This window comes from Seriola lalandi, unplaced genomic scaffold, assembly GCF_002814215.2.
Source record: "Seriola lalandi dorsalis isolate HSWRI2012SDOR001 ecotype SW California unplaced genomic scaffold, Sedor1 jcf7180002054949, whole genome shotgun sequence".
NCBI lineage: Eukaryota > Metazoa > Chordata > Actinopteri > Carangiformes > Carangidae > Seriola > Seriola lalandi.
Genome location: NW_019525500.1, coordinates 2,500,783 through 2,513,825, shown reverse-complemented (window position 1 = coordinate 2,513,825; position 13,043 = coordinate 2,500,783). Strand labels below are relative to the sequence as shown.

Below are 13,043 nucleotides of genomic sequence, written 5' to 3'. Positions count from 1 at the left end.
AAGTCATTGAAGTGTGACGGTGAGCTGCTTTTTCTACTGTGACATGACAAAAAAAACTCATGTCTCCTAGATCCATGTGCCAAACTGTAGCTGATCAATTACTATGGACAAATCAAATAGCCATTACACTATATGGATCAGCACCTGTAATAATGATGATGATGATGATGATGATGATGAAAATGATGATGATGACAGAGGGGACAGTAGTGATGATGATATTGGCATGCAGGATAATTATGAGTGATAGTGAATACCTTGTGCACCTGTACTTATGGTTTGGGTGATGATGTGGGTCAGTTGCATGCTGGGGTGTAGTGGTGAGGGGGAGAGTACCCAGGGCCCTAACATGGGGAGGGCTGTCAAAAAGCCAGGAATATAAAAATGAAAAGTTAAAGTCAATTATTACTGTTGGCTGGATACATAGTTTGATTATTAGACCTATAAAAAACAGCATCACAGTCTCTGAGCAGCCCTCCCCCTGTCTGAAAGGTGCACTCCTGCAGTAGGGTGCTGGACAAAAATGCATTTCCAGACATGGCTGTTGGGATAATGGGGCTTCAGGTGAACTCTGAGGCATGTCATATAAAAAAAAAATAAATAAGTGAAACCAATTTTCTAAATCATTACTGAGGATGTCAGACAGAGAGAGTTTAAAAAGTGTCGTTAAATATCATTTTGGGTGCAGCAGTTTACACTAAGAGGAGATTTGCAACAATAACATCAAGCAGGCGTATTTAATTGTATGTGTTAATTTGTTGATTCACTTCTGCTGTGACAATGGATGTATCAAAAGGAGTCTGTCCCACTGAGGCTGCATCTGTATGGGCCCTGAATCCTAATGTGCTACGCCACGGGAGCAAGAGAAAATAAACATGAAAGTGATGATGAGGGTGAGGGAAGTAATTATGATTATGATGAAGATGATTGCCATGCTATTAAATACAGTGAAGTGGTGATGATGCTGGTTTTCAGGATGATGATGAGAGTTGCATGTGCACAGGTGTTGGGAGTGGCACGGGTGATAATACTCGTGATGACGGGTAGACTGGTCGAAAACTGGATGAAGGAAATCAGCAGCTGAGGTGATGGGGATGATGAAGACGAGGACTAGGACAGTGAGGGTGAAGAGCATTGTAACTCCACGTGGCCGCACTTGTACCGGTGGTGGGAGTGTCCGCGAGGAGGGTAGAGCTGCTGCGCCGCTCCCTGCTCGCGCTCAGGCAGAAGTAGATGTTTTAATTCTGAGCGTACGGGGTCGCGAGAGAAGGACGTTGACGAGCCGGACACGAGGACAAACAAGTCTGCAGTTTAATTCACGTTTTATTTTCGTTTCGTCTCGGTTCCTGTCATGTCAGTTCCTCGGGTCGGTTTGGTGCTCCTTTGCGCGGTGCTGTCGGTGACTCGTGCCCGCAGGAGTTCACCGGAGCAGGAGGATGTTCAGGAGAAAATCAACAGCGCCAGATGCACGTCCAGGTGCCTCACCCTGCACATGACTCAGCTAACCGCCGCCTTCAGACACCTCCAGGTAGCCTACCTTCAACCATTTATCCCTCATTTAATAGTGTTTACTGAACCTGAGGTCAAGTATGATCCTCATTCAGCGGTCAACATGGTCACCAATGTAAACAAAGTCAATTAGAAGTCATAAACTGTAAGGACCATAAACTAAGACTGAGGATTTTCATGCTATTTGCCCATTATTTTGATACCTAATATGTCGTAAATTAAAAAATTTATCTGACCCTCACAGGTGAGTAAAGTGAAGGCTAATCCCCAGGCTGCACAATTTTAGGTTTTACCTGAAAATAAAAGTCCATTAGCTGTATTTTACAGGCCAGTTGAATTTACTGTTGTGTTGACAACTACACAGCAGTCAGTCTTGATCCATATTGTTTAGTATCAATAGAGATTTTGTTTTCTATTTGCTATTTTCATATTCTACCTAATATATTTGCTTTATATTCATAGCAGCGAACCCCCAACCCGGCTATATGATTTCACAAGAGAATATTGAAGGGTGAAATTAAAAGTGAGGATAGGGAGCATCTTGAATCAATCAAGTGCAGTCAGTTGTCAAATAGGTAAATAAAACTGAAGGACTGAAGTTTTAAATGACTTTCTCACAATACACTGGCATAATGAGCTCACAGCTGTGTTTGCAAGTTTAGCAGTATGCACAAATGGCTAAATCTGTACTCAATTATGCATGTAAATACAGGCATTATCACTAAGATTAAAGCTAAATGGCATCATTAAACTTAATTAAAAAACAGTTAATGTTCTTTATTTTGATTGGCTAAAAAAAAAAAAAAAAAAAAAAAAGCCACAGAAGATATACTCACACATCCACCCTTCATAGTTGTCTCTTTTTGTCACTCCTGTCAAGACCTGTGTTGCTTTCTGGAGAAATATAGTATGTAGTATTTGAAAATATGTAGTTTGCATCCAAAACTTTCAGTAAATCTTGTCATAGTTTCCTTTTTAATACAAAGGATGCTTTTCATAAACAATGCAGCAAACAATGACCACTTAATACCATGTGGAGCAGCTAGATCAGCTAAGAGGTGTTGTTATGCACAGTGGGTACAGTACAGTAGAGCACTTACTGCCTAAATTATTAATCAGAGGAAACTGTGATCTAGACTTAAACTCTGTGTTATTTCCAGCATGGTTTTCATCAGGAAGCTTTGGACAAATGTTTTGATGTTGCACAGATTTAAATTGCCCTTGGTCGATGCTCAGAGGAGCAAAGGTAGGCAGAAAAATGTTGGGTTGCTGGTTTCTCGTAGTTGCCAAAATTGCTCATCTCAGTGAAATCGCTGGCCCACGTACTGTGGCCTTTGTAGTGAGGAATGTGAGATTAACGGGGACGTTAGGACGTTACCAAGTTCGAAAAGCCACTTATTTTAACGGCTTCAACATGTGCATGCTGTGTAGTGGGTGGGAAAGTCATTAACCACAGAGTTCAGCCCCAATGGCTCTGAGGTGTGTAGAAGAAAGTTTGTGTGTGTGTGTGTGTGTGTGGGTTCGCATATGTTCAGGTATAAAATAAAGGTTTGGTCTGGTCCTCGTCCATCCAGAATAGACCCCTGTCACCTGTGCATTGGGTAATGAGGGTGGCCCCTGGATGACTCTCTAGCAGTGAGGTGTGTGTGTGTGTGTGTGTGTGTGTGTGTGTGTGTGTGTGTGTGCGCGCGCGCGCTTGTGTGTGTGTGTGGTTTTTGGATCGGAGGTGTGAGAAAGGGAACATTTAGTTTAAACTTTATGAAGTGGAGTGCAGTAGTCAGATGTTGAGCATCAAACAGCAGCGATTTAAATGAAACCAACCGACTGGGAGGTAGCAAACAGGCCAGACATTCATTTTCTACTTGGGTTTTCATTTTGATAGGTTGAAATGTTTCATTCCTTTCTGATATCACTTGTTAATGTCATACTGTTGGCATTAATTGACACATCCAAGGTATGTTTAGAAAATATCTCAGAATGCAGAGAGGGTAAAAGTTCTCCCCACTCAGGTGTATAGTACAGCTAATTATCCATCTCATGTTTAATGTTATATACCCTCCTGAGATCAAAATTTCAGTTGCTGTTTACTTTTGGTTTTGATAATTCCACTTGGCCTCCTACATGTACATTGACTTGTTTGAGAAAGTTTTTGAGACAACATTTTGAAACAAGGCAGTATAAAATAGATCCTCAGCAGTAGGGAGAGTGTGATTGACTGACGAGACCTCTTGAAACAAGTAGTTTTCTCTAAGTAACTCCCTCTGTTAGTCAGATCTTTTAAGATTAGATAAGTCAATCAACAAATGAATCAACAAAAATTTTGAGAGTGGATGGACAGAAAATTGATCAGCAGCTATTTTGATAAACTGTTAATTGCTTGAGCCATTTGTCGAGCATCATTTGCTCGTTCCAGTGTCTCCAATGTGAGGATTTTATTGTTTTCTCGGTTTTTAAATTTTGTAAAGTGAATATGTTTGGATTCTAAACTATTGGTTGGACAAGACACTGGGCTCTGGAAAACTGCAATGGGAATTTTACAAATATTTTATTGGCAAAACGATCAGAATCAGTCAAGAACATAATCAGCAGATTGATCAGTAATTAGAATAATTATTAGTTGCAAACAAAAATGCTCAGATGTAGCTTCTCAAAAGAGGATTCTCTCTTGATGTAATGTCATTGTTGAATAAATTTGGATAGAACAAACAATTTTAAGACATGACTTAAACTGTGAAATTTTGATGGGCATGTTGTACTATCTTGATTATTTTACCAAAAAAATGATTCAGATATTAATCAATAAGGAATATACTCATTAGACACAATCTTAGCTTTAACACAAGGGAGAAAAAGAAGTCAGCACTGACTTCATTACTGATTGGCAGGACAGCGGCAAACAGGAAAAGATGGTGTTGATGTGTGACTCAGAAACTCATTTGAGGATATAAAGTAGGTTCTGAAAACTTTGCGTGTTGTGCCAAAGTAAAAGGAGCCTCTAAACTTTGAGCAAACAAGGAAACAAGTTTCCTCTCAGCCACATCCTGGGGAACAGCATCGTTCTCTGAATCTATAATAGGACAGTATAGAGAGACACAGAATGATTGATGGTTGGGAGAGACTGTGTGTTAGAGCATTCATTCATTTAAAGAACATAACGTTTAAAAGAAAAAAACCCTTTTGATAACAGCTCCAGTAACTATAACGTCAGTAAGGACAGAAAGAGCTTTACTCATCCTGCTCTGTCACCACACTCAGACACAAACACACATTACTTCCTCTGGCTTCATGTGGGTGAACCCTGTGTTTTTGGCTCGCTCTCTTTCTCAGTGTGTGTGCGGCTAGTGTGTAGCCACTAGAATGTGAGTCACCAGTTTTCTATTTACACCTCTTTCTGCTGCGTTTCTGGGTTTTCCACTACTTTCCCTTGTATGGTGTAATAGTGTAATTATAGTTCTTTGTGTGTGTGTGTGTGTGTGTGTGTGTGTGTGTGTGTGTGTGTGTGTGTGTGTGTGTGTGTGTGTGCGCGCACATGAGCATATATATGTTGGTATGTTGTCATATTCCTAAATTCCTCTTTGATGTAAACTCCTAAAAATAAGGAGAAAATTCCAGCCTTTGCCTGCAGAGCTGGATCTTTTTGCACATACGTAGTAGATCAGATTAGACTGCGTGTCTTAAACACTCACAGGTCTGTGGTGCTGATGAGCGGTTGGTTAGCGGTTCGAGCCAGGGCTGAGGGCCAGCGCGAGGCTGAATAAGCTGCCTGTGCATTCATGTTTATGTGTGTGTGCATGCATGTGTGTCCCAGTTGCTCTGCGGTAGGTAACTCTAATCAGCCCAGAGGTCGGTCAGCCAACTAGTCACGCTCTGAAAAAAAACAGAGACAATGGTCAGATCAGGTTGCACAGAGACAGGGAGATAAAGGCAGGTAGACAGACGTGGTCATGCACAAAGACGGGCAAACAGATGGAAAGACAGGTCAGCAGGCAGGTAGACACACAGACAAATTGATACGCTGCCTAAAAAGTGGACTGATATGTATGGCAGACAGGTAAGCAGAGAGACAGGGTAACAGCAGGAGACAGAGGCTTGTTTGACTCAAAGATAAAACCTCTGCTTCTTTTCTGAGCTTTTGTGACTGCCCTGTCATTTGATCGGCAGAACCAGGGATAGATGGTGATAAAGTTGTGGCAGCGTAGGAGGGATTCTCACCTGAAAACAGGACGAGAAATTCCAAGAATTTCTCGTCTCAAAGAATTGAGTGGCATGCCTTTTGTTCTTTCAGCAACCGAAAAGCGAGACAGACAGAGAGACTGTAACCACATCAAAACCGTGACGGCACATTATATTTGATACTTCAGCAATTAAATCCATTCTTCTTCTCACGGCTGACAGTTTCCCTCAGCTGAATCGTATTTGCTTTCTTGCTGAGAGGTAGTTTAGAAGATTGAAACCACTCTCATGTTTGTAACTAAGGAACCAGTTAGCTTAGCTTAAAGACTGGAAACGGGGGGAAACAGTCGGTCAACCTCTGTTAGAAGGTAACAGTCTTCTTACTAGCACCTGTGTTGTTTTTACACTTTTTTTTAATGGAGTAAACAAATCAGATACAACATGATGATGAGTGAACTTTAGAGGTGTTGGTTGGTGGATTTTATGACAGATTTTGAGCCATGCTAGCTATTTATTCCTGTTTCCAGTCTTTGTGTTAGGCTTAGTTATCTGGCTGCTAGCTGGGCGTGGTATCAATCTTCTCATTTACCAGGGTAAAGGAATGGGGAAAGTGAAGAAGCATATTTCCCAAAATGTTGAATTTTTCATTAATTTGTTGATCATTTGGAGCATTTTCGTCACTGATGGAGTTTCATCTCAGCTGCTGTTGGAAGTGATCTGAAACAGAAAGACAGATGCCGATGTAATAGTCAGATGAGGCAAAGTTCAGGACCGTATAACAACCACTTTGTTGTGACGCTTGTTGTTTACAGGATGTGGAGCACCACAAACACTAACGTTGACACACGTGCACGGAAACAGACACAGACACACACACACACACACACCCGTAGACTAATTAGGGGCTTCTGTCGGGAATGTTCAGACCTCAACATGGGCCTTTTTGGGAAGAACGTTATATTGCGTCGAGTGGAAGTTAGTCATGATACATTCACCGCACACACTCGCACACAGACGACACGTACACGCAACACACACACCGTAGCTGTGTTTGCTTCTGGTCATCTGGGTATGATTAGCAGAGTTAATGCCTCGTGTTAAATAGACTTTCTACTGCACCTCACCGCAAACACTGACCACAACACACACACACACACACACACACACACACACACACACACACACACATACACACACACACACACACACACACACACACACATACATAACATGCACTCTCTCCTACTCTCCCTCTCACACACATTCACTTTTTATCGCTGCATCTGGCAGAAGTGTGATTTATATCTCTCTCTTTCAAACACTGAAGGGTGTGTGCAGCTGTGCGCATGCATGTTGACCGTGTGTGTGTGTGTGTGTGTTTGTGCGTACATGTGTGTGTTTGTGTCACAGCCTCTTTCCTGCTGTTGCATCCACTGATATCAGAATGTTATTCTTTAACAGTGATTACTGTGGACTCAGCAGCCATCAGAGCCATGTGGAAGTCCTTTAGTGCAAGTGTTTCTTACTACGTGGGTCAGCTCTGTTGCTGACGGGTCTCTGGTGTCTCAGGCTCAGACAAATTTCTCTCTTGGATCCCAGGATAGAAAAAACTTTAGGACCCTGTGTTTTTAGTGTTGGTATGAAATCCAGCCATGTGGAAATCCATCATTAAAAATGAAAGGAGATTTTTGCATGGTTTTGTTCTGAGTTATATATCATGAGGTGTATTGAAGTGAAATCCTCTTGAGATTTTTCATGCATAGTATCTTCTGAGCATTACTGTGAGGATTCTTGGACCATAAAATACACAAAAACCTTTGGCCTCAAAACCTTTGTATGTCTTTACATGGGTTTAGGATAGAGTTTTATAAGTAAATGCCTCACATATAACTCTCTAAACTGCCAGTGTAAAGCCACAAATAAATGCATTTGGGAATTTCAAAATGAAAGTACTTTATTTAAAGTTCCCATCAATAAAATAACCCTGAAGACCAAACCCAGGCCAGATGACAGACAGCAGTCACTAGAATTTATTCCATCCTGTTTCATAACTAGTATACACCACTCCCCGCCAGTCTCCTCCCAGCTCGAATTAACTAATATTTATTTCCATCTTTCACCTTCTTTTGTCTGTGTCCCTCTGCTCTTTTCAACTTCCTCTCTCCCTCTCATTTTCCTCCCAGTCTCCCACATCCAACTTCTTTTCTCTCTTCTTCCAGTCCTCTATTTCTTTCCCCGACTTTTTCAACATGTGCAGCTGTTTTGCCGCAGACAGACTTACACACATACTCTGAGACCCTATGAAACCCCACTTTGACCACCGTTTAATAGCCATACGGCACACAGGCCCATCTAAACTGCCTTGATTGGCTCTGACAGCAAATATGTCCCATGAAATCGACTTGGGATAAGAATGTGTATGTGTACATCCAGTTATTGTGTGCGTCGCAGAGGGGGCTGAAGAGGAGTGACAGAGAGCGGGTGATGTTATGGTGAGGACGATAGAAAAAGAAAGAGAGCGTTAAAAAAGATTAAGAGAGAGGATGAAGATGTGAGGCCAGCAGGGGGGAAAGAAGCTTTATATCTCCTCTGTGAGAATCTGGAGATGTTTAACTGGCCTCCACGTTATTCTCAGCTCTTTGACTGGAGCATCTACAGTTTATCATCATCATCATCATCATCATCATCATCATCATCATCATCATCGTTCAAGTCTTATCCTGTCATTTTCACAGGAGCTGGCAGCAATGTGGAGGGGGTTGAGAGAGAGTTGGAGTATACAAATGATAGACAGAGAGGGTGACAGGGTGACCAAGGGAAGCTAATCTGGATGAGCAGGAGCACGAGGAGGAGGAGGAGGGGGGAATGTAAATTGTGTGCATATTCAGATCCTCGTCTCGCTTTTCTTTATCTTTTTCTGTCCTCCAGAAGAGAGGCAGATGGTGGCTGGCTGAATAAATCATCCTCCTGCTGCAAGACAAACTTAACTTTGCTAATTTAACCCACCCTGATTGAGCCTCCAGGAGCAGGACAGAGTGGAGTGATACTGCCAATAAAGTCAAAAATCATAACACTTTTGAATTGATGCCTTGGATACATTGCACATTATTTAATGGATATAATTAGAGCTGCAAATTAGATTTGATTATGATTAATGTGGATATGATTAAGAGCCAGAAAGATTTTGGTGTTTCACTCACATGAGTTCAGAAAATGACCTCACTTTACTGTAATTTGTCCTTTAAATACATTTTAAATCAATGATAACCCACCTTAACATACATATTCATGTTGTATTTTAGTGTGTTTTAACATCAACAACTAAATAAATTTATACATTAAAAGGCAGCAAAGATGCATTCCTCTACTAACCACCAAGACTCGCCAATACTGTTGTCATTATCTGTTAGTTCTATGTTCTCTATAGTCTAGCTCTATTAGTCTCTGGTTTTATGAGGAAGGAAAGATGTTTGTTAGAGCTTGATGATACACAGTAATTTCTGGTGAGAAACACTGAATTTAAACAGAAACTGTTCGTTTGCAAGAAAACTCTACAGGGTGCTTTAAATTGTATGATGTCAGATTTTACAGTATCCAGAGAAGCATTTAAACTCTAAATGTTTTTGTTCTCTTTTTAAACTTGATTCTGTCCTAGACGTGGAATTTGAAATACCTGCAAAAACCAGACTATAGAGGTGAAGCTGGTGAAGCCAAATTTGGACAGGGAATTTGTGTCTGTTTAATATTTCGCGCACAGCTATTCAGTTATTCACAACTGAATCAGCGGAAGGAGAGAATGACTGCTTGTCATTTATATGCAGCGGTTTAAAAAAAAACTTAAGGTACAGCATGAGAGAGCTAAGAAACACCATTGTATATCTAATATAAGACCTATACCCATGGAAAATAGGTTCTCTATGATGTAAAATTTGTAGCACCTGGGTGACGTCAATTTTGTCTAGAAAGGAAAGAGAAAAGCTGGGCAGAGGAGGAAGGTGTTTCTGTGTCTCTCCTGTGATACCATGACACCCGTTCCTCTGCTTCTCTTCTCATCTATTCCTCTTTCCATCCATCCTTCCCCACAGACTTATTACTCATCTACTCATCAGGGGTTTAACCATTCTTTAATCCTACACTGCTTTTCTTCCTCTTCTCTCTCTCATCTTTCTGTCGCCTTAGCATTATCCCTTTTAACAGCTAGCACAGATTACTGTTAAGCCAAGGGCGTCCACCCCATCAATACTCATTTAGTCTTAAAGGCACACTCACACAGCCGAGAAATACCCTTTTATTTCTCTTAAGATTATGTCCAACAATCATTTTACTGACAGAGTCAACTCTGAACAATTTTTTTGTGGCCTCATGATTTTGGTTCCACTCCTTCTGTTGCTTTTCTGAAAATGAGCCACTTCTTTGTTGCCGCCAACAGCTTGGACGACCAAAGCCATATTAAAGTAGCTGCAGCACTGGACATGGAAGGGGCAAGAGTATGACAGGAATGAGGCAAACAAGATTTTTGGAGAACTTGGAGCTCTGACCATTTTCACACATACCGTATGCTCAGTGGCCAATCTCTGCAGAAAACAGGCGTGACTGACGGTTTGTCGGTTTTTGGAAACTTACAAATGGACGGAGAAGCAGCCCTCCCCATCCGACAGAGTGGATCTTTAATTTCTTGCACTTTTCCTACTTCAGCAAAAAAAACAAAACATGGTTGTTCTAGTGACAGTAAAAGCTTTATTTAAAGTCCAATTTAGCTGCAGCTTTTTTTACCAAAACACAGTCAATTTGCATCTGTTTTGAATGTGAAGACTGAAAGAGTCAATTCAGCATCTTCTGTACCGTGAAAGCCCTTAACCCCTAATCTCTAACCTTTAACTGCTGCACTGTTACCCCAACTCTAACCCCTTCACCTCCTTCATACCAGAAGCACAAAGGCTACTTAAAAGAGGAGAAGCCCTGAAAAGTGTGTGTCTGTGGAAAGAGAAGAGCGTGTTCAGGCTAAATACAGCTCACTCAGGAGAGGGTTTAGGAGTCGTTAAGAAGGCTTATCCCACACACACACACACACACACACACACACACACACACACACACACACACACACACACACACTTGAGACTCATATACTCCCATAAGGGCACACACACATGACAACAGACAGATACGCAAATGCACACCCACCAGTATCTTAATAGTTGTTTTGATGTTGGATGATGGCGTCATGATTGTGCTGGTGATGACAAAGCTTTTCAGAAGTCTGATGCCACCACACCACAAGTGCAAGTATAAAGCACTCACACAGTATTCAGCTTGCATTTCAAACTATTAAAATGATTAAAAATCCCACAAAAACTGTAAATATAACAATAAAATGATCAAGTTAAAAAACACCAAACATCATCTGGTTTATTGTAAATTGAATATCTAATATACAAACAGCAGATGTTACCTTTTAGCTCTGGGAAGTTGTGACAGGCATTTTTCACTATTTTGACATTTTCCGTATGAAACAAATAATTGATTAATAAAACAATTAATAAAGAAAATCTATATTACTTGGACCCTCGCTTTTCAAAATCAAGTATCGATGATTCGTATAAATTTGTTTTTAGGAGTTTGAAAATCTGAAGAGATTGGATGTTGGGTCAGTTCATCTGTATTTCTGTCCCTGTGGTCATGTGATGACGTCTTCCCGTGTCGCGGTGGTTATAACACCCATGTTTACCGGTGGTCTTGACTCACTTAGCAGTAGCTGTACACACATACATTCACACATACACCAACACACACATAAAAATACATCTCTCCAAGTGACGTGATCTGTGTCTGGCTCAGCAACCCTAAACACAGTGTGTTAAGTCATTTCTCACCCAGAGGATAATTGAGTAAATAAGAGAAAAGTTGAGTGTGTGTCTGACTGCATGACAGCTTTCCTCTGGTTATGTAACGTGGTCAGTGACCTTTCTTTTAACAATATTTTGCTTTCCGTCTCCCTGGAAGTCACAGTGAATTTGTCTGTGAAAGATTTATTCCTCTGTGTGTGTGTTTGTTTTAATCCTCATTCTCTCCCTCTCTTCCAGAGTGACCAAGTTCTGGTTTGGTGTGAAAACCACAGACGCTGTGCTCAGGTAAACACACACACACACACACACACACACACACACACACACACTTGCAATAGTATACTCATGAGGACACTGTTCTGACTTGTATAAATTCCCTGAAGGCTTTTCCAAAACTTAACCATTCTGTATCTCACCTCTTATATAGACCATAACCCAGTCATTACTCTAACATCAACTTTAAAACCAAGTCCTCGGTGCAGGAGTAAAGACCAATGGTCGTGTGTTCCGACTCAATTGACTGTATGTCCCACTGCAGCACGTCCCAGAACAGTAGAGTTTGCAGTGACAAGGATTGCAGTTCCTATCAAATTGGGCATTTTAAATCCTACCAAAAAACAGGATGTTTTTTTTTTTAAATCTGGAAGGTCTTAACTCTAAAAGAAATTGTTGACTTTGTTGGGACTGGATTTTTGTCCTCAAATATGAATGAAAAGATCCCATTCTCATCCCATACCTCTGCGGAGCAAGTCATTTAACTAAACTTTCCCAAAACTTCCATAAAAATCCAGCGAAAAAGAGCAATAAAAAAGATCAAAACATCTGCACACGTGTGGCTTTTGCATCAAAAGAATGAAAGCTTAGATAATACTTTTTATGCAAAGGAAATAAGTGTGCAGGTGTTTTGATTTAAAATTTGCACCATACCCCAGGTGTGGTTGTTTTTGGGGCATCATATAATGCAAGTATTCTGTCTCAGCTCAGCATCATACTGAGGCATTAGAAAATGTGTTTCCGATTGGCTGACACATTACAATTGTGTGACAGGATACCTCAAATATTTCCATTTAACAGTTTAAGTCCTTGCACAAGGTGTATTAAAATGCAACCAACCATAGAAACAACAGTCTTTCTGCTTTGTTCTACATTACCAGCTGACTGTCACTGGTGTAATGGACCATATGTGACTCAGAACAAGCAAACTGAACACTTCTTTTTGCCTGCAGTAAGTAGCAAGAGTGTAAGTGTGAGACAAAGAGAGACTCCCTTCAGTTCTCTATGGATTCTTTAAACCCAGCGCATGGCTCCTGTAATACCAAAGGTTGTGTTTTTAGTTAAAATAACGTCCTCCCCTATATCCCCATTATCCATCCACGTGGAGCAAAAATTAGACCCTGTTTATTCACTTAACACTGCCTGCCAGGAGGCTTCAGTGTGTGTGTGTGTGTGTGTGTGCGTGCGTGTGTGTGTGTGCGTGCGTGTGCTAATTCATTGTTTCAAGAGGAGTTTCCATGC

General features: G+C 40.9%; 1 protein-coding gene across 2 annotated transcripts in view; it reads left to right on the top strand.

Annotated features, from left to right (window-relative positions):
* The first annotated feature begins 1,198 nt into the window (after positions 1 to 1,198).
* Positions 1,199 to 13,043, top strand: part of anos1b (anosmin 1b) — a 44,063-nt gene continuing 32,218 nt past the window's right edge. For both annotated transcript variants that reach the window (XM_087170500.1, XM_023394508.2), the window contains exons 1-2: positions 1,199 to 1,528; positions 11,766 to 11,813. In XM_087170500.1, coding sequence (XP_087026626.1) covers positions 1,352 to 1,528; positions 11,766 to 11,813 — 225 coding nt within the window. In that variant the 5' untranslated portion in view covers positions 1,199 to 1,351. The remainder of the gene's footprint in view (positions 1,529 to 11,765; positions 11,814 to 13,043) is intronic.